Here is a 24875-nt window from a genome sequence, read left to right on the forward strand (position 1 = left end):
TCGGGCCGTCGCGCTGGCTGTGAACCAATGAGGAGGCAGCTCCTCTCTGGCTCGGGCCAATCGGCTTCCGGACTAGAGAGTTTAACTCCTATTTAAAATGACTCTCTGAGTCCTAACGGCTCGGCTCTCCGGAGGACTCGGCGGCCTCGGGTCGGAGGCCGGAGCCAGTAGGTGTCCAGGCCCAGCTGGGGTGTCGGGGGGGAAACAGCTCCGGGAACGTGAGGGCGGCAGGCCCGGGTGGCCTTCGAGTGGGCAGCCGGGCGGGTGGGGCCGCGGGGCTGGCGAGGGAAGAGTCGGGGTGAGGAGGCGTCCCTCGGGCCCGTGTCCTCCTGCCATCCTCCTGCCATCCTCCCTCCCTGACCGCCGTCGCCCCCCACCCCCGCTTTCCCAGCGCCCTCCCGTCCGCTCCTGGAACTGAGGCGCCCTTCCGCTTGGTGCGTCTTAAGCCCCCGGAATGGAAGGGCGGGGGCTGGGGGCTGGGGGGTAAGGGTGGGGGTGGAGGTGCGGGTGCTTTCTGACGGGATGGTCGTAGTCAGTATGCACCTGGGAGGGGGAAAGCAGACGGAGGTCTTCGCTGTCTTGGAGCTTAGGTTCTAGTCGGGGTGAGGAGGCAGATGACGAACTAGCAAGGTAACTTCCAACAGTGAAAGAAATGTGTGTGGTCTCCAGGGGGATAGGATAGTCCTGGGCTAGGTGGAGGGATGTGTGAATAAGTGATTAGCCTCCTCGAAGAGGCCATCCTGGGTGGGCTGGTGCTTTGCAAACCGCAGCCCGCCCGTATCGGGGTTCTGGGGCGCCCCTAAGTGTAGACCCACCTGATGAATCAGAACCGCTTGGCGGGACTCAGGTGTGTGCTTTCAGCAAGCTCTCCAGGTGATCTCGGTGTTTCATTGAGAACTAGTGATGTGGACCAGCGCATGCCAGTCGTCTGGGGAGTGGTTAAAATGCGGCATCTGATTTGTTAGGTATGGGGTTGGGCCTGGAGGTCTCTATTTCCACCTCTGTTTCTAACCCTCCTCACCATGTGGACGTAGCTGCTGCGCTTGACTTTTCACGTCTCCTGCTTAACTTTCCTTGTTGAATTAAAGTCTCTCCAGCAGCACTCATTTCCTCTCCACTCTTTATTCGTGGATGATATTAGTAGGTTCCATGGAAGAAGGAAAAGGTATTGCTGTTAGACATACAGTGTTGTTAATTCTAACAGTTTTCCCGTTTAGAAAGCAGGACCCCTGGTCTGAACTGCAGGAGTCTTGTGAAGGTCATCTGGTCATGTGACTCCTGACGCTGGCTGTGGACAATCTCCTGAGCAGCAGTCTTCCTGGAGCTTTCTCCAGAATTTCTGGATCAGAATCTTACTCCGTTCTGCTTGTTATTAATCTCCCTGGGAAGAAGAGGTTTGTTAAATTGGAGCAAATGTCTGTAGTTTTTGTTGGGAGCTGTTGACTCTATGTCCTTTGGCCCATGTGATCTCAGTGTGCTGCTTGTAATTGTTAGGGAAAGTGAAGAAAGCAGAGCCTGTGAGAAATTAGCATTTTATAAACAAGCATATATTTTCATCACTTGTCTATGGTTTGTACTAACTCTGCTTGGTATGAAGACTCATCTCCAAGGTGGAGTGATTTGCATATTGATGAAGTTGCTGTGAGAGCTTGGGGTGGGGAGTGCTTTCTGATTGGATTCTGGAATCCAGAGAGCACTGGGTACTAAAAATACAGAAAGGTTTCTGCTTTCTTGTTTATGTTCTACTTACTTGACATGTCAGTGCCTGTCAAGTTGGGTTTAGTAAATGTTATAAACTAGTATTTTTATGATTGATTTGCGTTGTTATTGGGTTAATTTATTCCCCAAACGTTGGTGTACATACTGTGTGCTGGGCATGTTCTGGGGGAGACCTTGAACAAAATGGAAGTAAGCCCTTGCTCTCATCGAGCTTACTTTTTTTTTGGGTAGGGTGGGGGGTGGAGGAGAATATTGAGTAGGTAGCTGGATATCTGAGTCTGGGGACAGTCAGTAAACAGGTACAAGTAATGTTATGTAAGATGCTAAATAAGGGCCATGAAGGAAAAGGGAAAGATAGTCTGAAAGGGAACATCTGGCCAGAGACTGAATGAAACGAAGGAGCAAGCCACACTTCTACTTGGCAGAAGAGCTTTATAGGTGGAGGAAACAGGAAGTGCAAAGGCCCTGTGGCAGGCAACTTGAGGAAAGGAAGGAGCCCTATATGGCTGTTGTGCAATAGTCAGAGGAGATATGGTTAGAGAGGTAGCCAGGGTCCACATTCTGGGACTTGGTAGGCCTGGGTCTAAGCTAAGTAAAGAAAGGAGTGGAAAATGAATGAGTGAGCTTGTCATGCTGCTTAGAACTCAGGTAAGATGGAGGCGGAGCACAGACTTGTGGATTGGACAGTAGGGCTAGTTATGAAGTGGACTAAGGGGAGCTGAGAGAAGTAGTAGGTAGTAGAGATGATCAGAGCGGCCAGCTCTTTCAGAGAGATTTGCTATGGAAAAGGGAGGAGAGAGGTGTGGTCATAGCTTGAGTTCTGTTAGAGTGTAAAGAGAATTTTTTTTTTTATGAAGGTAGCAGGTATAGAAGGAGGCCTGAACACTGATGGAAGTGGTCCATTTGAGAGGAGATGATGGAACAGAGGGACGAGTCAGTTCAGGAGTGAAGATTGAGTACCAAGAAGGGGAGGGAAAGAGGGGGAGATGATGGGAGGAGGCTGGCTGGGACGGGATGGGACGCAGTGCAGAGTACCAGGGAGAGGTTGGAACGTGGGAAAGGCCCACACCTGAACATTATGTCACATAAGAAAACAGTCCCCTCTTGTTGGCTTCATTCGGACAAAGAAAAAGTTTAAAATTCTGTGATATTGAGGCTAGGACCCCGATCTAGCATAACAGGTATAAATTAAAGGTTCTTTTTTCTTTTCAGGCATCATGGACAAAGCTAAAGAAAACAGCATTTCAGGGCTGGTCAAGGTAAACGGAATAATCTGTTACCTCAGTCACATTTATAAAACCCAAATGGAGATCGTTCTTCTATTTGGAATTCTTCTCACCTTCACTTTGGATTTGTAACTTTAGACCGCTTTTCTCAGCATTCAGGAACATTTTGTTGATTCTCTCACTGTATCTGTTCCATTTTGTCTTATACTTACCTATTCAAGTCTGTATTTTCCATTGTATGTGGCATAATGTACACAATAGAAGCCTAATGCTTGCCGGTACATGCTGGCTAGAAATTAATTTCTTTGCCATGGTTTGGTTTGGTCTCAGTTCAGGGAGTGTAAGTTCACAGGAACGTCAAAACAGATGTTAGTGCATGTTTCCTAGGACTCCACTTTGAGCCGGGTTCTGGGTCAGATGTAGTTTTCTCTCCATTTTTTTTTCTAAATATGTATCGGAAAAGAAACTTCAGAGTTAATGGGATTTTGGTATACTAGTAAAGTTTCTGTATTGCAGCTTTTTGCTAAATCATAATTCCCAAGTCACTGAATTCTTAGGAAGTGTTTGTCTTCCTCTTTAAATGGGAGTTTAGTTAATGAACATTGGTTTATGGAAGCGTGGTTTTAGGGTGGGGCCCGGGAGGGGTTAGGAAGTACCATTCAGGTATTCCTTTCAGCCATGTATTAACATTGTCCTTTAGTGTTGATTAAAATAGCTTTTTTCTTCCATCTCTTACCCTGACACTCGTTGTTTTGTTATAACTAGAAGCAAATTCTCAGGATGTTCAGCTTTTGTTTATGAAGACATTGAAGCTTCTTTTATTTTTCCCTCCTAACCTAGACTACAATTCCATCTGGTGATGGTCCAAAGCGTGTTCTGGTGACACAGCAGTTTTCTTCGCAGCATCCGTTACCTGCAAACAGTGGCCAGGCTCAGCGGGTCTTATGTCCTTCGAATTCCTCCCAGCAAGTTCCTTCAAAAGCACAGAAGCTTGTCTCCAGCCATAAACCAGTCCTGAATCTGAAGCAGAAGCAATTGCAGGCAACCAGTGGCCCTTGCCCTGTGCCCAGACCACTGAATAATACACAAAAAAGCGAGCAGCCCCAGCCACCAGCCCCTGGTAAATCAGCTTTTTGAGACTCATTTTGTAGTCATGCTTTCTAGTTAGCTTAAAAAAAGGGCAAGTGTATAGTCTTGTACTTTATATTGTTTGGAATCCTAGCCTTACATCATTTCTATTGAGATTGGGGAGGAAATTTGATGTCAGGTTGAAGTCACAGTTCTGTGGGCCAGGCCTGTGGGGAGAAGACCTGGTTCCTACCCTCATGGTACATATGAGGAACCAAGTTCCAAGGTTCACAGCATGGAGGAAATCAGGGGGAAGGGGATGGGCTGGGGCAGGCCGGGCCGAGGTCACTGGGCACTGTTGGTGGTGCTCAGTGGTGGGGCTTCATCCCCTGTGCATTGGGAAGTTGCTGAAAGGTTTGTGAGCAGAGGAGCGACTGACGTGCCTTATAGAGAGCTTATCTGGAGCGTGGAATGCATCGGAGTAGCAGTGCTGCACCCAGGGGTGCAGGATGGTAGGGAGGCTGAACTCGGGGTGGAGGGGGATTGGGGAGAGGGGCAGGATGGATAGTAATGGTTCCTATTTACCTTCTCTTGAGTGCCCACACAGTAGGCTCTGAGATGAGTGCTTTCTTCATCCACCTTGTCTTTCAATCCTGTAACCACTCTAGGAAGGTAGAGTCATTAACCCAGTTTTATAGAGGAGGAAGCTGGGACGCAGAAGCATTAAGTAAATGACATGGAGAGGCTGGTTATATCGGTGGCATGAGCTGAGATGGTGAGCCATGGAAGGAAAAACAGTTATTTTGTTATAACCAAAATCATGGTTTTTCCTTTATAACCGCTGTGCCCTATATTCGAATATCTGAGCAGACCAAACTGTGCTGCCGCTACAGTTCAAAGTGCCAGAGAAAGACACGAGTCAATGTCCCACACAGTCTCTGGCTGGTGAAATAGCGACGTTAGCACCCTGTTGCGCCATTGGTTTGTTGTACATCTTGCTGAATTGGTGGCTTCTGGTTCTGTGTGTCCCCTGACAAGGAGTAGAGTGAAAGGCAGGTACGGTTTAGGTGTGGGTGCACATTGTTGATCTTACTTGTGTGCAGCACATGGACAGTTGGCTGTCCCACCTCATGAGAGAAAGGTGACCGGGGGAGCTTGTCACGGATGGGAAGACTTTTCTGCCTTAGAAGCTCTTCATTTGGAAACAGGCTTTGGGGAGAATCTTCAGTCTCGAGCCTTCATGTTATTGTAAGGCCTATCTATATGAGTCCGCTCATCTTTATTCTAGAAATCTGTGAACTTCACAGGGTGGCAGTTGGCTCATGCTGTGGTAGTCCTTTTCTATAAAGAAACTAAAAATGGCCAGGTCAGAATATTTTGATGACCATTATTTGATTTATTTCTGTTCTCAGGTTTTTAACTTACTCTGTATAGTTATCCTAAAAACAGGTTTTTAAATTATTCTGTGTAGGAAAGAATTCTGAAAAGGAAGTGGCTTCGAAACAGAAAAACGAAGAATCAAAAAAGTAAGCTTTACTTATTAAGTTTGTGTTATCCTATTAGAAAACACCATTTAACTGCAAATTTAATTTTGTGAACTCTTTAAAAAATAAAGAGGTCTTAATATTGTTAACTTTGAAAATATAGATGTTTCTAATTAGAAAAGAAAAGAGGAGGGATTTTAATGATGAATGTTAACTTAGGGACTCAAGTTTTTCAACTTTAGAAAAAGCTTATGTGAATTTGTTACAGAAATGTATGAAATAAAGTCTCTTTCTACCCTCAGAAGTAACTACTGGATACTGGATATGGTTTATGCATTCTTCTATATATTTTTCTATTGATGTGTGTGTGTGTGTGTATATATATATATAAAATTTTGTGATATATATATATATATATATATATATATGCAAGTTTGTTTAAAATATGGGGTCATGTTGTAGAACTGTATATAGATGACTATTTTGACAGTGTTCATAGAATTACTGTGTTCTTTATAACAAAGTATGGCTATGATATCTTCACCAGATAGTTTCTAAAAGCCTGCTATTAATCTCTGAACTGTCTAGATTCTAGAACATGATATGTTGCTTTAGCTGCCTAGCGGAGACTTTCTGAGAATCTATTGGTTCCCCCTCTAAATGCCCTGTGGGGCCCATCCCGCTTGTTTACCAGAGGTTCTCCGCCCCTGAGAGTGTTGGCATCTCCCAGGGGTTGAGGAGAGGAGGCTGTGGTTAGTTTGCAAGCAGCCCAAGATGGTTCGGAGGCACTCTTCCCTGGCCATATCCGTAACCTGATCCTTCTTATGGGCTTAGTGTTAATGGGTTGTATGCCTTCTGAAATGCCATTGAGTATTCCAGCACTAATGTCTACATTATTCCTTGTCAGCGACTCACAGCCAGTGGCAGGCAGGTGGAGGTGTGGAGGACTTAATATCTGGTGCCTCATTAATCGTGGTATTGTCTTGGTTCTGGCAGATGGTACATTCTGAACAATAACTATGAAGTTATATATAGGGTGTGTCTACTACTCATTAATGGTTAGAAGAGATTTGTTTTCTTGACATTTTAAAATGATCACATTTTTTCCTAGAAGACAATGGACTTTGGAAGATTTTGAAATTGGTCGCCCTCTGGGTAAAGGAAAGTTTGGAAATGTGTACCTGGCGAGGGAAAAACAGAGCAAGTTCATCCTGGCTCTGAAAGTCTTATTCAAAGCCCAGCTGGAGAAAGCAGGCGTGGAGCATCAGATAAGAAGAGAAGTAGAAATACAGTCCCACCTTAGGTGAGTTTTCAGGAATCTTCCAAAGAGTGGTGCAAAGAACTCCACTGAAGATAAATGACTGAACTGCTTCTTAGAAGGCCTGCCTGCCTAATTGTCTTGCAGAGGAGGATGGAATTTGTCATTTTCCAAAGATTTTTCTAGACTTACATGCTGTGGGCCTGAAAAATATCTTGGAGGTTTATGTTAATGGAGTCATTTCTTTGGGTGGATAATATGGGGAATGATCTCTAACTCTGAATTGTGAGCAGAATTTGCAGGCTTGACTTTGGCCAGAGTCCACACCCCCCCCTCCCCCAGGTGTTTTTTCAAACTTGAATCAATTGCTAATACCTAAAAATTAGGTACGTTCAGATTTAAAAATCTGTCTGTATCACGCCTGTATCCCTACTTGGCAACACCTAGCTGGGCTTGAGAAGGACTAATGACTCTGATGGCTATACTCTCAGCTGCACGGAGTCCTCAGCAGCACACATTTGCCATTCTTGAAGACCTCTTTTATATCTGTTGTAGCATTTGATATCCAGTTATTATGGGAATGCCCTATCTCTTTTAATTAGCAGGGAATTGATATTTAGCTGAGTTTCACCTTCCCTCTCTCCCCCCCCTAAGAAAAAAGACAGCTTAAAGGAAGGAAAGAATAATCTTAAGTAAACCTGAAGTCCATGAATACCCTGAAAGCATGTAAACTGATATGTGTATTTTTCTTAGAGTGAAGTCTATAGTTTCAGATCCTCAAGTTGGGGTGTGAGGAGGGGGGTCTTGTGACCAGAACAAGGTTTACCACCAGTTTTACACGAAGAGTTTGTTTGGTGTTGAGCACATGTCTGTATCTGCTTTAAAACCAGGTGTTGAGTGTTCACCTTTTGTTGCAGGCATCCAAACATTCTCAGGCTGTATGGTTATTTCCATGATGCCACCAGAGTGTACCTCATTTTGGAATACGCAACTCTGGGAACTGTCTATAGAGAACTTCAGAAACTGTCCAGGTTTGATGAGCAGAGAACGGCTACTGTAAGTGCTTGATAACTGTCCTGCATGGCCATGTGCCTTCCAGTACAGTAGAGGGGATCTTTTTAATTCACCTATAGCTTAATAGGATCGAATATTTGAAGTGGAAAATCAATCATTGTACCGTATATACAGTTAAATTGGATACCCGGTAGAATGTTGAGGCTGGTTTGCTTTCAAAGCTGTTTTTCTGTGGTAATGTATATAAATAATTGCTTTTTTTTTTTTTTTTTTTTAAATGAACTATTTTAGAAGAGTTTTAGATTTACAGAATAATTATAAAGATAGTACAGATCTATTTGCTGATTTAGTAATACACACTTAATTTCTCCTATTAATATATGATATTAGAATGGTACATTATCTTAACTAATGAATATTCTGTTTTTCACTAAAGAAATATTGACACATCACTGTTAATTGAAGTTCATACTTATTCAGATTTCCTCAGTTTTTCTTATGGTTAGACTAGGTCAGTCAGTGGGTGTTTTGAGAAGATCATGGAGGTAAATCATGTTCTCATTCCTTCTCAAGGGTTCACACCGGCTTATCCCGGTGGGTGGTGGCCTTAATCACCTGGCCGAGGTCGTGTTTGTCACATTCTCCCTTTCCATACCGTGCTCCTTCAAAGGCAGGCTCTATGCACAGCCACACTACACAGTGGGGTTATGTTCCACCTCCTGTGGGGAAGACATCTACAAAAATTAGTTTGCATTCTCCTTATGTATTTACCGAGTCATTTGTTAATATGGACTCATCAGTATTTTATACTTTGAATTACAATCCAATACTACTTTATTTTGTTGCTCAAGTTGTTCCAACTTTGTCCACAGCGAGCTCTTTCACATGGTTCCTGTGTTTTTGACATTTCTCACCATTGTGGGTGTGCAGTATTTAAAAAATTTTTTTATTTTTTATTTTAAGCTTTCTGACTCTACTAGATGCTCTCATCTTGTGTATTTTCTATCCCAGTCCTAGAATTACCATTTCTCCCAGGAGTCCTGGTTCCTTTTATTGCAGTGTGTTACTGGAAACCAAGATCTGGGTTCTGGGTGTGCTCATGCTACTGGGTGTCTTTACTTCAGCTGACAGAGAGCAAGGAAGCATGTGTAAACTAATGTGTGCATATACATGTATCTATTAGTATATCTACATTTATATATCTATATCTGTATTAAGCAAAGTATGTGTCCATTACCGTGGGGATCATTCTACCCCCCTTGCCTTTCTATGACCTCCCACCCCAGTGTTGGGAAACCTGGATTCCACCATCTTCCATCCATTTAATTATTTAATGCTTGTGTACATGGGTAGTGGCATCAGAATGGTTAGCCAGCTACTCCTGTGAGAAACAACTGGTGTTTGCATTTAAGATTCATCCGTATCTTTTCAGGGGTTGACATAGCTCATTTCTTCTTCTTCTTCTTTTTAAATTTCTTTAAAAAATTTTTTTTTATTCATTAAGGTGTTACATATGTGTCTTATTCCTCCATTCCCCCCCCCCCCCCCCCATGCCCTCACCCCGTTGTCTATGTCCATTGGCTCATTTCTTTTTATTGGTGAATATATTTCATTGTATGGGCATACCTCGGTGTATCCTTCACTTTCCGAAAGGAAAGCCCATTGCCCTTTGCAATTCTAATGTGTAGAAGAGTTTCTGTCTTTACTTTCAATTCATTATCGTCTACATTTTGGTCTTGGGCTTTTGGCTGAAACAATGAAAATGTCTTTTCTGATAATGACATTTGGTTTTTACCCATTTGTTTAATAAACCTTTTTGGTGTGGAATAATGTTCAGTCCTGTTTAGCAATAGCTTTTGGAAAACAAAGCCTTCTCACTTTTAGTCAGAGCGAAATACATTTTTCAGTATACTAATAACAGTTCTTATCTAAATGTTAAAGCACATTCTGGACTTGTGAGATCTTTCAGTTGAGGTGGTAACTAACAAAAGGATTGACAGCTTGTGGACTCTTAAGATGACTAATGAATTAGTTTATCCTGAATTTAACATGCCAATACTACACCTGCTTCTAGTTTCTGTTTATTGTTCAGGATTATTTACTCCCCTCCCCTCATATTTTTAGTGTAAATGTTTAGCTTCAAACAAATTCTTTTGTTGCAAATTGACCTTTCTTTTAAAAATGGGAATTGACTGTACTTGAGAAAATTTTTTTGGTGTTTTGAAAAAGTTGTTTATATTTGACTCATTTGTACTGGTTGTTCAGTATTCTCTTAATTGCTGGGCCATAATTTGTCATGTGGGGATGTAGTTATTGCCCATGACTGTTTTTCCTGTCTTTCGATGTCCCATCTGCTGTGTTAGCAAATAAATAACCTTGCACTGAATGACTTGTACTACATGCTGAACACCAATTTGATTCGATTAATTTTTGTGTTTTTTGAGTCTCAACTGGTTCTAGCTTTTGCTTTAAAATCTACAAAACATGTTAAAAGTCTATGTTGGGTTTTCTTTCAGAAAAGATGTCTAAAATTAACTTGTTATATGAACTCTAAAACACCAATTTTAATACTTTTTTGATAGTATATCACAGAATTGACAAATGCCTTATCATACTGCCACTCAAAGAGAGTTATTCATAGAGACATCAAGCCAGAAAATCTGCTCCTCGGATCAACTGGAGAGCTTAAAATTGCAGACTTTGGGTGGTCCGTACACGCCCCATCCTCCAGGTATGTAACTTTAGGGGGAACTTGTTGGGGTTAGCAAAAGCCCCAGTGGCCAAGCATGAGCTAGATAGTAAAGTACTTAGCATAGGTGATGTGCTCAATTGGGACAGGTAATTGACATAATACTTTGGAGTAATTTATGTCCCGATAGTAAAATAGTGTCTTCCAGGACATTTTAATTCTGCAACCACTTAGACTATTTGTTGTGTCCTAGGCCTGGGATAAAGACAGTTTATGTCCTTAACAGCTAATGCATGAGACAGGTAAATAAACAGATAGGACAGATGTAGGACAGAGAAGAGGTACAGGATGTGTAGAGGGGAGTCCGCCTGACATACTGTGACAAGTTCTCTGGGGCAGCAGCTGCCAAGGTCTGGATCTGAGGGCAGCTGCGGGAACTCCAACAACCAAATGGGTTTGGAGGGAACTTTCAGGGCGGAGGTTAAAGATGCTCTTTGGTCTGCTGTCATCAACAGAACAGTCCTTTCTTGTTTTTCTCTTAAAATTAAAGCAGAGAGATCAACCGAAGGAAACAATTTAAATCTTAAGTGAACTTTGCAAACCAGAGCAAAGTTCTATACTCTTTTAAATTTAATTTGAGTTTAAATAAGCTTTTGAAACCACATGTGAAGTAGAACATTACAAGCATATATTTACTCATAGAAGTTAGTCCACTTTGGGGTAGGGCTTAAAAATTAGAGCCAGATTACTTAAAACAGTTCTTTGGATTTTTTTATTTTAAAAAATCTAGTTTTTAAAAGAAATTGTATAGTTTAAATAGGTATCATGGGATGGGGTGAGCTTTGTTTTTATTACCCCCCACTTGTAAATTGTTTCTAGCAATGCACCGAATCTGCTTTTTAAAAAAACCTGGTTGTCTATCACCACTGGATGCTGTTGGCACCTGCTGAGGCAAACAATGAAGAATTGTAGGCTTTGTGGCATCACCGGGCTAAAACTACACCGTAACTATCCAGCGATATCACTGTGGAGGGAAAGATAACTTACCCTTTTCTGAAAAGGACATTTGTGTAAATGTTGATGGTCACTTCGCCCTCCCTCCCAGACATTAGTAAGCAGAAGGGTTCCCAGTCATTGGGTGCCATTTGCCTCATCTCAGTGCTGATGAGAGGGGCTGACTGTCTGGGGAGCTGGCTCCTTCATCTCCAGTCACCATTTAGTTGAGTGAACACTTGTGTGCTGGCTGGGCTCCAGGCATGACTCAGCATAAGCTTTTCCGTGGCAAAGAATATTACAATAATATAAAAGCAACAAACATCAACAGGTTTGTCTGCCACCACCAGCTTATTTCCAGCCTTTGGAAACTCACTGACACATAGAGATGCTGAATTGCAGTTGATCTCTCACCTGACTGCTCAGAGCATGTCAGGTGAGCGATATGGGGATTTATAACAGCACCTGTCTCCGAGCACAGGATCTGCCTAGGAAGAGCACTCAGTCAGAGGTAGGGCGGTTGGTGATTTTAGCAGCGGCTGTGATCATGGAAACGAGCTCGTTAACCTGCACCTCCCTGTTTCCAGGAGAACCACCCTGTGTGGCACCCTGGACTACCTGCCCCCGGAGATGATTGAGGGCCGAATGCACGATGAGAAGGTGGACCTCTGGAGCCTTGGAGTTCTTTGCTATGAATTTCTAGTTGGGAAGCCTCCTTTTGAGGCAAGCACATACCAAGAGACCTACAAAAGGATATCTCGGGTAAGACACAACTGGGAGGGATCCAGCACCTGTTAGAACCCTTCCTGTCCTTTTCAGCCTTCCCTTGAGGCTACGATCTGAATGTTTGTACTGTTCTCTCTAAACCACGTTTTGTGACTGTCTGTCACTTGTTGTACTCCAGGTTGAATTCACATTCCCTGACTTTGTACCAGAGGGGGCCAGGGACCTGATTTCAAGACTGTTGAAGCATAACCCCAACCAAAGGCTGACCCTGAAAGAAGTATTGGAACACCCCTGGATCACAGCAAACTCCTCAAAACCATCAAGTAGCCAAAAACCTAAAGAATCAACCAGCAAGCAATCTTAAGTCTTGCAGGGGGAGAGTCTCTGAGCCAGGGTTGCTGTGTCATTGTTCAGAAACACAATCCTGACATAATCTACTACTGACTGCCTGCTCGCAATCCGCAGCACTACGGAAAAGTATAGAAAGTTCTACTTCAATAAACATGTCCCTGAAGCGCAAGCAGCCATGAGATTGGTGATCGCTTCACTGGTTTCATCCTCTGGAGACAAGTGCAAGTGCAGCCGCCCTGCAGCCCGTGTGGACTAAGGGTCCTTGTGGAAGGTGACCTCCGAGTTGGTTGTGGGCAGATGGCACCTTTGTCCCGACCCGATCAGTTCAGGAGCCGTGCAATAACCTCCCAGGTGCCTGAGTGGGTGTGTAACCTGCCGGGTGGCCTCACCTGGTAAAGTTGTCAGAATGAATATGTGATTCTTTTAAATGTTTAAATAAAGAGATATGCATAGACTGTCCCTTCTGGATGCTCTGTTTCCCCTGTAGGGCCTGTTGCTTAGTCCCCCTCAACCACTCATCCTGCCTGAGACCAACAGGAACACAGTGGAGAAGCGTCGCAGCCAGTTCTAAATGTTAAGTGCTTTTAAAAAATGTTTTCCGAGGTTTATATGTTGTTTTTATAAATACATTGAGACATATACAGAATGGTTACTCTTTTTCAAGTTCTCATGTATAACCTTGAAATTGTAGTGTTTTTCAGGAGCTTACAGTGGATCCTTTGAGCATTGCTGGGCGAGGCCTGGGACAGGTGAGGGTGGAGGGTTAGGCAGAGAGGTCTGTGCGGGGCTGTGCTATCCAGGCTGAGGTTCTGGAACTGGGCTGGCCTGTGAGCACCTCCATTCTCTCAGTCGCAGCAGCGAGGGACACAGCTGGGAGGATGGCCACTGACCATGGTGGGGTAGAGGTGCGGGGAGGGCAGATTGTGATGGGGTAATTAGAAGTTGGGAGAGGTGCCCAGGCAAAGTGGCATCTGAGACCGGAAGGACAGGGAGGATTTAAAGGTTGGAGGCTGGTGTGGCGAGAAGTCCCTGCTGCTGAAGGGGGATGGCGGGAAACATGGCACAGAAGTGGGGAGCTATGGCTGTGACCTTGTGGCAGATGGTACGCCCTCCCTTCATCCTTCACTGCCATGTGCCATGGAGTGTTCGTTCCTTTTCTAGTCAGTGGACATGCAGTGCAGTGCTCAGTGACAGCCCAGCTCACAGAGCTGACTCCTCGGTGGTCCTCATCCTGTGGATGCACTGACAGTCACTCAGCAGAAGTCACAGAAGTGGTGCTCCTGGGCTGGCACGGGCTGAGCGGAGGAGGGCTGAGCCAGTGCTGCGGGTGGTCAGGAGATAGGGGAGGAGTCAGGAGCATCCACATCCCCGCCTGCCCACCTTGGGGCTCTGCCCTGGTCTTGGCAGGATGGCAAAGAGCCCCATACATGGGTGAGTTGGTTCTTTGCAAGCTGACTTTTCAAGTGTGGTTTGTCTGGATTCTCTGGTGAAGGAATGTTCCCTTAACTAGGATCCCTCATTTTTCCCCAAAGAGGGATCTGGGCTTGCCCAGGGTTCACTGCGGCTTATAAAAGTGGAAGCCCCTTCTGTGCTCCCGATCACCTGGCTCCATGGCACACCTAGGGGCTTATTTTTCTATTACACTGGAGTTACAGCATATGTGTAAACTGGAAACATAAACACACATGGGTCTGGAGTATGGGGGTGACTTCACCTGTTCACTGTTGGCCTGGAAATGAGCAGGTCTGTCCCATTTTTGGTCTCAAGTTCTATGTGCCTCCTAACATGCAGAGTTACGTACTGTTTCTAGCTGCCAACGTAATCTGCTCATCGACCAAAGATGGTGAACTTGACAAGGATGAAGGAAAAGGTAGAAGTGTTAAACTTACTGAGAATTAGTAGACAAATATGCTTTCATGGCCAACTTTCAATGCAAGAGACTAAATATCAAAAATGTCCAAAATGTAAGGAAGTGGCGAACACCCACTTCCATATCAATGTTGAAGTAGTCATGGCAACTTCAACACAACTGCAGTGTCCAATTAGCTTTGAGCTGACCCAACTTCCACCTTTCCAAAGTAGTAATACTTCATGTACCTTCCACCCCAGCTATAGTTAATGTGACGTGACTAACTTCACCTGATATAGTAGCTAAACTGCCGTTTCCCCAACCAGAATCCCACACAGCAAGAATACAGTCCATCGTAGTCACACAGTGCTGCTTCACAATCAGCATCAATTATTGCTTACCAGAGAGCAATCAAAGTTTCATAAACTACAGAGAGGTTTGTTTCACGGCACTTAAGCTGCTCATTTTGTTAGATTAAAAAATGAGAGGTGAACAATGCCTTACATGTTAAAAATAGATCATCCGTTTTATTCCTAGTTGCATAAAAACAGTGAAAATACAAGCCATTTGTAGAGCCTGCTGGTGAATTGACATACCGGTCCTTTAATTTCCTCACCCTCTCGGTTCTGCTCTTCTGACCACTGGTCATGGGAGAGGAGTGGAGTCAGGGCTGAGAAGAGACGCTATGGCTATTTGATGTGATAATTAGTTTTATTGCTTGCCCTTTCAGTCCACTCCCATCACTCCAAACACAAAGTTTAAAATTTAAGCCCTTAAATCTATAAGAGGTTTTATTTATTTATTTATTTATTTATTTATTTATTTATTTATTTTTGTGTGTGTGTGTGTGTGGTTTTTTTTTTTTTTGCATAGGTATTATGAGGGATCTGTTTGGTATAGAAGGGGGTTAGGAGCCTGAAGCCAATGGTTTATAAAGACAGATGAGATGAAAATGCGGGTCTCCCAGGCCAGTGTGGTTCAGTGGTTGAGCATCAACCCATGAACCAGAAGGTCACTAGTTTGATTCCCTGTCAGGACACATGGCCGGTTGTGGGTTCCATCTCCTGTGGGGGGTGTGCAGGAGGCAGCCAATCATGTTTCTATCTTTTTCTTTAAAATCAATAAAAACATTTTTAAAAAAATGTTGGTCTGGACCACATGAAGAGTGACCTTGAACCAGTATTGGGCATCTCGATCCGCTGCGTGACTGTCCTTGAACTTAAATTCCAGAAAGTCAGTTTCCATTTGAAACTGGTAAAACCTTTTGGCACTGAGCTAATTGCTTTGAAAGGAATAAAACAAAATGAACCACTCTAGGGATCTTATAAATGGGGAATTTGTTCCATAATGACATTTGTAAAACTGAAGTGATGGACATGGATTACTAGGGGACTGTCAACAGCCAGATCATAAACTCAGGACTGTCAGATGATATAGTACCTTTAGTTTTCTGATTGTCCTAAATGTAATTAAACATAATGGGCAGTGGTGGGCAAAAAGGGAGCCAGAAAGAGAAACACAACTAACTCCCTTGACCAGGACAGAACTTAGACTGCGGTTCTGAGTGTGGAGCCAGAGCTCAGAGTGAGTGCAGCCTGGAGGGCAGCAGCGTGCACTGATGCTGAGGCCCAAGGAGGCTCCGCCAGCGCAGACAACGGAGACATTTCTTCCCTCCCCCGGCTCCTATATGTCTTCCATTTATAGCAAGTGCTACTATCTCTCCTTTTTAGAGCGTGACTTAAAATCTTTGTTACTGTACATAATTTTAACACAGTTGGAAATATAAGTAGCAACAGAATGTAAACACTGACAGTTCTGGAATGTCTGGAGTTTGAGAAATACAGGGTTGGGCCAGGATTGTCTCAGCTTTCCATATGTGCAACGTCCACTTCCTGAGGACCTGGCGACATGAGCCTCAGGACGCCATTACTGTTGGACAAGTTTCCACATTTCACCTGGACAGAGACAAATGACCCTGACCTACTTTCATGAAATTTGCAAAGGACAACCTGAGATAGCCCCCTGCATGTCTGGATCTGATGGGGTTTTGGGACTAAAGAAACACACCGGAAATACTTGTTTTTCTTTCCCCCAGACCAGTGGTAGGCAAAACTCGGCTTGCAAGCCACATGAGGCTCTTTAGCCCTTTGAGTGTTCTAATGCCACTTCTTCAAAATAGACTCGCCCAGGTCGAAAACCGACTTCTGCGCATGAGCCATGAAGTTTCAATTGCACTGTACGTGTGCACCTGCACATGGTATTTTGTGGAAGAGCCATACTCAAGGGGCTAAAGAGCCGCATATGGCTCGCCAGCCACAGTTTGCCGACCACTGCCCCAGACAAGTGTAACGAATGTAAAGAAGTTGATGCTAATTATTACATACTGTTAAGTCTTCAATTCTGCTTCATTAATGACAGCACTGGCAGCTGTTCTGCAGAATATTGCATATTAAACAGCAGGCAGCCTGACCACAGATACTGGAGGGAAGGGAATTTTAAAATTAGCTTAATGAAGCGTTGCTCTTTAAGAATGTGAACAAAGATGGACCTCTAGGGCCATTTTTCTGAGAAACAGTTCCTAAAGCAAGCTGGTAAGCTAACAGATGACGATGATGCTTTTGTGATGCTTTGCTGACATTTTAGATAATGCATGTAAGTCCTATGATGAACAGCCCTAGCAAAACGTATAAAGCAAACAAATTACAATTTAACACCCACATTTTGCTGGCAAAAGTAAATCTTACCCATGCCAACACAGAAAGTAGTCCCTGTCCCCCAAAACAAAAACAAACCCGATAACCCTAAAATCAACCCGAATTGTGAAATTTAACACAAAGGGGTCTCCAGGCCCAGAGTTGAAGAGTTCATCAAGGGTTTGCAGGGGGAGGTTTAAAAAATCCCACTTTCCGAAAATACCTGACCAGCAAGGGCACGGACACCAAGGTGATGCTGATTCTGACGGGCGCGAACAGCTTGTGGATGGCATAGGCCACCACGAAGGTGCTTGTGCCTGCGGCCATTTTTGACTGAACCAACGACTCCTTAACACCGAGCTTAAGCAGGATGGCAGACATGTCCACACCACTGGAGGGGAAAAAGGCAAAAACAAAACAATTATTCGAGCACAGGGTTACCCTGAGATGACAATTTGGCTCTGAGATTGACATTATTTTAAAAGATGTGATGACAGTAGCTAGATGAATAAAGTCTTGGACAGAAGGTAATTATTCCCAAAGAATCCCCCATGACAGCAGAAAACAAACATTGGTTACTGCCAGCAATCTCACCTCGAGACTACCATGTAAAACATGCCCAGGGAGATCAGTGAGATTCCAATGTGCACGGACACGCCAACGGCTCCGTATTCTTGAAAAACCTTCTTCAGCTGCTGGGACTTGCTCTGCTTTCTCTCCTCTGTATCGCTGATGCCGCTCACTGCTGTCGCGGTGGTTTTGCTGGGGTTCTGTGCACAAACCAGAGAAGGGGAGAGCGTCTAGGTCAGGAGTGGGTGTCAGTGGTGGCCACCAGCTTCCACATCACAGTCTCTACTCTTCCCTCTGCAGTGGGTGCCTGTCTTACTGGAGAGCTCAGGCTAATTAACACCCACTTAGCCACTAACACAGTGAAAGGCTGGTACAGTATGATGGGCAGAATGATGGCCCACAGATGTCCCAGTCCTAGTTCTCAGAGCTGAGACTGACACCTTACAAAAGGATCGTGCCCCAGTGATCAGGTTCAGGATCTTAGATGGGCAGGTCGTCCTGGACTCTCTGAGGGGGACCATGTGAAGCTAAGAGTCCCTGCGAGGGAGGCAGGAGGGCTGGAGGAGCAGATGTGAGGACAGCAGCAGAGCCTGAGGCTGAAGGGTGCTCCTGCTGGCTTGACAACAGGATGGCCAGCACCTCTGGAAACTGGAGAGACAGGAAGTGGGCTCTCCCCAGAGCCTCCAGGAGCAACCAGCCCAGCCAACACCTTGACTTTACTCTGTGAGACCCAGTGTAGGCTGCTGACCCCGGAACAGTAGAGTAATAAATGTGTTTATTTACACAAATTAAATTTGTGGTTCCATCCACAAGAGGCACTAAGGCCTCAGGGCTCATACACTTGGGGGCAATGATGACTCTAGTGAGCACGTGCTCTGGGACAGGTAGTGCTCACATGATTCTGTCCATCTGCTGTCTGCCTTCATCTTCCCAAACCTGGAAATAGCTATTATTGCTCTTTCCACCTTCAAGAGGAGCGACACCAGCTCAGGCTGAGGAACGGGCCGGGAGTCGCACAACTGGAACTCAGGTGGCCTGAGGCCACAGCCTGAGCACTCGACAGCCATGCTAATCGCTATGAAACAAGCACGTGGGTGCCCAGAAAACCTGTGCAGAAGCGACGGCACGTTTACTTCCAGAATCCAGATTTACCCTGCCATCCCCACAGGTACAGGAAGGGCCAATCCGGGCCATAACAGACACAGCTCACTGCACGTGGTATCTGCTAACATCTACTGAGCACTACGGGTCTGCAATGTTTGGAAGAAACAAAAAAGCCAAAGCGTTGAGTTAGGACAACAAAGATGAAAACGCCCCAATATGGAGCTCACCTTTTTTTAGTCAGGAGATCTCTCTAGCCCTGGACCGACCTCGGAGCTCTTGTGTCTGGATCAGCTCTATAGCCTGGAAGAGGCCAGCGCGCCTTCCTCCCTATATTTTGAGAGCCACACTTCAAAGGTACGAGCATTGATAGCCCAGAATCCCTAAGACAGTGGTCGACAAACTGCGGCTCTCGAGCCACAGTTTGCCACTCTGTTGACTAATGAGTTTGCAGACAACTGCTAGGGAAAAACACTTAAAAAACATTTTAATGTAATATCTTTAACCTGAAGTCAAAACTTCTGGGTAACGGTAATGCCTTAGCAGTGGTCGGCAAACTCATTAGTCAACAGAGTGGCAAACTGTGGCTCATAAGCCACAGTTTGCTGACCACTGCCCTAAGAGGTAGGAGAGGACCCCTGGAATGAAGGTGAAATACACAGGGCAGCAGTGCACACAGCAGAGGCCCCACATTCAGCCAGGTGTGCCCGCCAGAGACAGGGCATGTCCCAGCCCTGCCCAGCCTGCTCGGAGCAGCTTGGACCTCTGCGGGGCCCCAGGTGGCTCAGACGTGCTGGTCTGTTTGCCCAGAACCTTCCTTGAGTTTGAATCATACATAACAGCTCTCCTCCCGCGGTATAAAACTCAGATTTATAAGTTAAGAGTCTTGTCTTTACTCCCAATTGAAAGAGCACCCTTTTTGTCCCCAAACTGCAGTTGGAGACACAGCCTCCAAAACTCAGAAGCATTGGCCTTGGAATGAAATCTGTTCCATTAAATGCTATTTGCATCCCTGGGAATTGTGTTGAGGTCACGGGGGAGGGAGTGGGACGAACAATATTCCTCACTGCCTTTCTGTTTTGACTTGTGTGTGTTTTTCAGACTCAAAAGGAACACTTTATAAAGGGGGAGGGCCAGCGAAATCCAGTGAGGGGCGACGGAGAGATTGAATTCTGACATTCTGACAGGTGGTAAGATAGCGTTTTTGGAAAGGCTTGAAAACCACCAGTGTCCTATTGAGTACTGCGTTGGGCTTGGCGCTGGAAAGTCATCACTTCATAACAACCCCCCAAACCCTGCCACGTGACCACTCTGTCGCTCCCGCTTTGACAGGCAGGACACAGAGGTTGGGGCAGGTCTATGGCCATACCACCCTGAATGCATCTGATCTCAGAAGCTAAGCAGGGTCGGGCCTGGTTAATACTTGGATGGGAGGTTGGGGCGGGGAGCGACGAGTGGGCTGGCAGTGCCTGGACTGGTTACTGCGCTGGTTACCACCCAGCCACACGGCCTCTAAGCTCCTCAGCAGAGTCCCCATCCTGTCCTAAGAGGGGAGCGTTCCTAAAGGAGGACACCCTGGGACCTCCAGGCCCTGAGGGGAAAGAAAAGCTGTGAGCAGTCTCCTCCTTTTGGTTGGCCAGCACATGTGACCCCTCTCCTCGCAGCCTTTGACTGTCTGCCGCCCACCCGCCGAGTGGCTGCTCCCTCATAATCACACCGCAGATGGGAGAGCTGCCAGGTGCTGGGCCCTGATAGTTCGAACACCAGCGAACTGCAGCTCCAAGTGCTAACTGACCTTCTGGCGGAGGCCGGTGATGGCTGGGAGCTGACCAAGCCCACGATGCCCATCTGTCCGCGCACTGGACCGAGCGCAGCCGTCTCTGAGGAGGCCCTTTCTTTACCACCTCTGTTTTTGGCAAAAGGCCTATGGCCCAGAAAGAGACGGAACAACGCAGTCGGCTTCCAGCTACAAAAGAACCAGCGTCTGCTGCAAGGGAGTGGGAGGGACCATATCCAGACACAAGGGATCGTTTTTAACTTTCCTGAGTTAGAATGTGACCTGGACCATTTTCTTCCTTCTATCTGGGTAGGAAGAGAATCTTTAAGCATTGTGAGCCATGCATTTTTCTTCCTACCCTGGAGGAGACTAAAGCTAAAATAAAGGAAGTTATGAAGAGGTGACTTGTAAGGAATGGAGACTTTTCAGACATTTATTTTTTAGTGAAATACTGCCTTACACGGTAGGCTCTGCCTGGGATGCAGACACTGTATATCCCAGTGCCTGTACTTAGACCTAATGCTTTCATATACGTGAGCATGAGTGTGTGTGTGATGCCCCTCCAATATTCATAAAAGTACAAAGGCTGTACTAGAAGGAGCAGGAAGGTTTGAGGAATGAACCAAAGATCTTACAAGTTGTTTACACCTATTTTCACTCATTTGATAAATATTATTACTAATAAACACTATATTGTGTTTAGTCTGTATTGGTTCTGAGTACTTTGAAAATATTATACATAATTATAATGTATACATAATCATTAATAAAGAACTACAATGCTCACTAATGACTGATTACTATGATGTTGCACTTATTTCCCTTATGTGACTTACAGGCGCATCACTTCTCTCCACTAATACCAGCAGCGAATATTTTAGCAGCCGATGGCCACGTCATTAGTCTTGGACTGACTTGTTTGGTGTGCACAACAGGAAATATTTCGCTTTCAAAGAACAAGAAAAATAGTTTTATTTATGTGACATTTATTAATTTGTGCAGTTATTCAGTGTCTGATAAGTTAATGTTGAATAAAAAAATATTAATTTTTATTAAAGTGTTCTATTATTTTATGTTAACGATTATTCATTTATTTCAGCCCTTTGTATTCAGCATGTATCTATTGAAATAAACCTACGTTTCTATTGAAGCTTTTGTTTTTTTGTGTGACCAACACAAACTTGAACCTTGTTTATTTGACCCGTGCTAGCCTTTGAGTTTGACATGCTTGCTGTACACCTCTCTCTCTCTCTCTCTCTCTTACACATACACACACACACACACACACACACACATACATGCCAGTGCCAGGAACTGGACAGGGGACAGATTGATATGGCTGCTGGGGCAGACAATTCAGGAGAGCATTCCAGATGATGAGCACAGAAAGATCCACACCCATGGGTCTGAGGGGGCCAATGGAGGCACCCAAGGCATCACTGGTGATCAGGGAAGGCTTCCTGGAGGAAGGGCTGAGCCATGAAGAATCACAGGAAGCAGCTGGGTGTGTGTGGAGGGTGCCGGACCCCTGAAGATCCCCAAACTGGGCTCAGGACTTACAGACAGGATCTGTCCGATGGGGGAGCAGAAGGGACTGCCGGGTGCCAAGCCCGAGACCCTGCTAGGTCAGGAGGCGGGGTTCTGCATGTTCCAACACAACTTGTTAGTCTCCTCTCTCCATTAGACTCTTTCTTTAAGGAGACACACTTAAAGGGAAAACAACAACATACATATATGTATGTATACACACACACACACACCTTTATTTCTATTCTGAATGGAAGTGGTTTTCATTTACTATACAGAGAAGGCAATGGCAATGAAATAACTTATTCTTGGGTGAGTCTTGCCTGAAGTCTGCTATTTTGACTAGGTAAGATTAGCTTGACTCTAACAACTCCCAGCAGCCTCCTCCCAGGCCCGGTGATGAGGCGCTAACGTGACTTTAAAAGGGAACAACTCTGAGGGCCAACCTGATACCAAGTGAAGGCCTCACCTAGGACACTTTGGGGACCTGGGCCTCCCCGCGAGAGACGCGGACTTGGGCAGATCGCTAAACTGGCCACAACCTGTTTCTCAGGTGTCATCTGGGAGGCTCGCTTCCTTGGCTGGCAGAAATTTGGGGTCGGGGGACCCTTGAGGAGCTCGGTCTCGGGCAACTTCGCGGGCAAAGCTCTCCTTTGGCGGAAGTGGCCCGGGATCGGAAGCCGGAGTCGGGGTGGGGTGGGGTACGGTGGAGAGGCTTACCTGGCGGCTGCCGGAGTCCCCGCGGGCCGCGCACAGCAGTCGGGCGTGCGGCCCCGGTCCGAGCAACGGCAGGAAGAGGGGCGGCGGGGCGCTGGGGGCCGCGGCGCCCAGGGGCCAGGAGGCGCGAGGCCCGACGCGGGCACCGATCCTGCCCGCCGGGCCCAGCAGCACCAGGAGACGGGCCATGGCGCGCGGCGAGGCGCGGGGGTCGCGCGGCCGACCGGAGGGAAAGCGAGCTGGAGTCCCGAGCAGCGTGGGCGGGGCCGGAATGCGCGCGCGTCCTGATTGGCCCCGCCCCGCCCCGCCCACAGGCCCCGCCCCGCCGGGGCCCAGAAGTCGCTCGGGGTGGGCGTGGCCGGAGCTGGAAACCCCGGCGGAGTGGGCGGGGCTACGGACCCGCGTCCTTGGAGCCTTGGTGGGGGTTCTGCCGGCGACCACAGGTGGTCCCAGCTCCCAGAGAGGACGTGGCGGGAAGTGTCAAGGCCACAGGAAGGATGGGACACACAGCTGCCATGGTATTCCGTAACTATGAGCAGATAACAATCTTTGGTTAGGAGGGAGCCTTCCACAACACCTCACCCACCTCGCACACCTGACTCTGTAAAGCATTTTTTTTTTTCATTGAAAGTAGAGGATCCAAAATGTCTTTAAATCTTTGCTATTTTAGGCAGGAAAGAACGTAGCACAGGGAATTGGTGCTTGGGAAATCATCGGAAAGCTGGAGGAAAGACTCCATGGCTAGCGGCCCCCTCAGCCACAGCTGAATTCTAGGACACTCTGGCACAGCTGTGACCCGGGGATCCGGAAACTGCTGCCCCTGCAGTGCCCTCCAGCTCCCACAAAACAGGTCACTGGGCACTGCCTCTGCCACAGCTGCCTGTGCACAGCCTGGATTCCGCTGCAGGAAACCTCCACATCTCTGCACACATGATCACCAGCAGCAAACAGCCCAAACCACGGGAAGATGCCTCTGCCCCACTTCTGCCTTCAAAATATTGTGCAAGCGCATCCAATCGGCAGACACGAATTCATATCCAGAAACCTAGCTGCAAAGGAGTTTGGGCAATTTCAGACTTTTGTCTAGGAGTGAGGTCTTGCCAATGTACCTCATGTACCTGGTTTTGATAAAAATGGGGTCCGGCAGGAGGGGCTCAGTGATTGAGCATTGCTCTGTGAACCAGGAGGTCACAAGATGATTCCCAGTCAGGTTTTGGGCTCAATCCCCAGAAGAGGGCATGCAGGAAGAAGCTGATAAATGAGTCTCACCATTGATGTTTCTATCTATCTCTCCCTCTCCCTCCCTCTGAAATCAACCAATAAATATATATATTTTTAAAATAGGGTCATACTGTACATATGCATTATAATGAATTTTTCACTTCATAGATCCCTATTGTCTTTCCTGTTAAAACCATACTAATAGAACATTATTTATTCATTTATCGTTCATTTATATTGATCTCAGAGAGAAAGGAGAGAGAAACATTGATGTGAGAGAGAAATATTGTTCCATTGTTTCCTGCACTCACTGGACTGGTATTGAATCTGCAACCTGGGCATGTGCCCTGATGGGCAATTGATCCATCACTTTCTGGTGTATGGTGTTATGTTATGCTGGTACCCTGACCCCAAATTCCAGCCTTCAGAACTGTGAGAAAAATACATTTCTGTTGTTTAAGCCACACAAATTTATGATCTTTCGTTATGGCTGTCTGAGCTGACTAATATAGACTATAATGGATATGTAGGTGCCCCCTCGAAATTAATTGCCAAATCCATCAACCTTTTTTTTTTTTTTTTCCTTTTCCAGTTCCCATCATTTGTGGCAGCTTGCAGCAACAGATGGTGTTGGTAACTCCTTAAAACTGTCTCAACCACTCATTTACTGGATCATTCAACATGTGCTTATGGTTTCCAACTGCATGTGGAAACTGTGTGTGGTTTGCTTCCATCACACAGCACCTGCTGATGCTTCTCGCTCTGAGATGCAGGGTCTTGGGAGGCAAACAGGTCAGAGTTGAGTTCTGGAGCTTGCGACAATTAGCTGTGTAACCTCCCCGAGCCTTGGCTTTCTCTTCTGTAATATGGGGCTAACATCACCCGCATCTCT

General features: G+C 45.8%; 2 protein-coding genes across 5 annotated transcripts; one reads left to right on the forward strand and one right to left on the reverse strand.

Moving 5' to 3' along the window:
• The first annotated feature begins 2 nt into the window (after positions 1–2).
• On the forward strand, positions 3–12982 carry AURKA (aurora kinase A). Of its 4 annotated transcripts, none has more exons than XM_084887612.1 (10): positions 3–167; positions 1218–1394; positions 2932–2978; positions 3786–4065; positions 5485–5539; positions 6609–6800; positions 7673–7811; positions 10352–10500; positions 12039–12213; positions 12356–12982. In XM_084887612.1, the coding sequence occupies exons 3-10, from the start codon at positions 2937–2939 to the stop codon at positions 12539–12541; spliced, it is 1218 nt and encodes a 405-aa protein (XP_084743738.1). In that variant the 5' UTR covers positions 3–167; positions 1218–1394; positions 2932–2936; the 3' UTR covers positions 12542–12982. The 4 variants fall into 4 exon arrangements, with proteins under 4 accessions (XP_084743738.1, XP_084743740.1, XP_084743737.1 ...); XM_084887614.1 differs by having other exon boundaries at positions 20–167; positions 6612–6800; XM_084887611.1 differs by having other exon boundaries at positions 27–167; positions 1205–1394.
• Positions 12983–15219: 2237 nt separating this feature from the next.
• FAM210B (family with sequence similarity 210 member B) lies at positions 15220–23046 on the reverse strand. The gene is made up of 3 exons (XM_084887615.1): positions 22766–23046; positions 17665–17840; positions 15220–17461 (listed from the first exon to the last, which is right to left on the reverse strand). The coding sequence occupies exons 1-3, from the start codon at positions 22949–22951 to the stop codon at positions 17245–17247; spliced, it is 579 nt and encodes a 192-aa protein (XP_084743741.1). The 5' UTR covers positions 22952–23046; the 3' UTR covers positions 15220–17244.
• Between the last annotated feature and the right edge of the window lie 1829 nt (positions 23047–24875).

Source organism: Pipistrellus hanaki, assembly GCF_964339955.1.
Source record: "Pipistrellus hanaki genome assembly, chromosome: 6".
Lineage (NCBI taxonomy): Eukaryota > Metazoa > Chordata > Mammalia > Chiroptera > Vespertilionidae > Pipistrellus > Pipistrellus hanaki.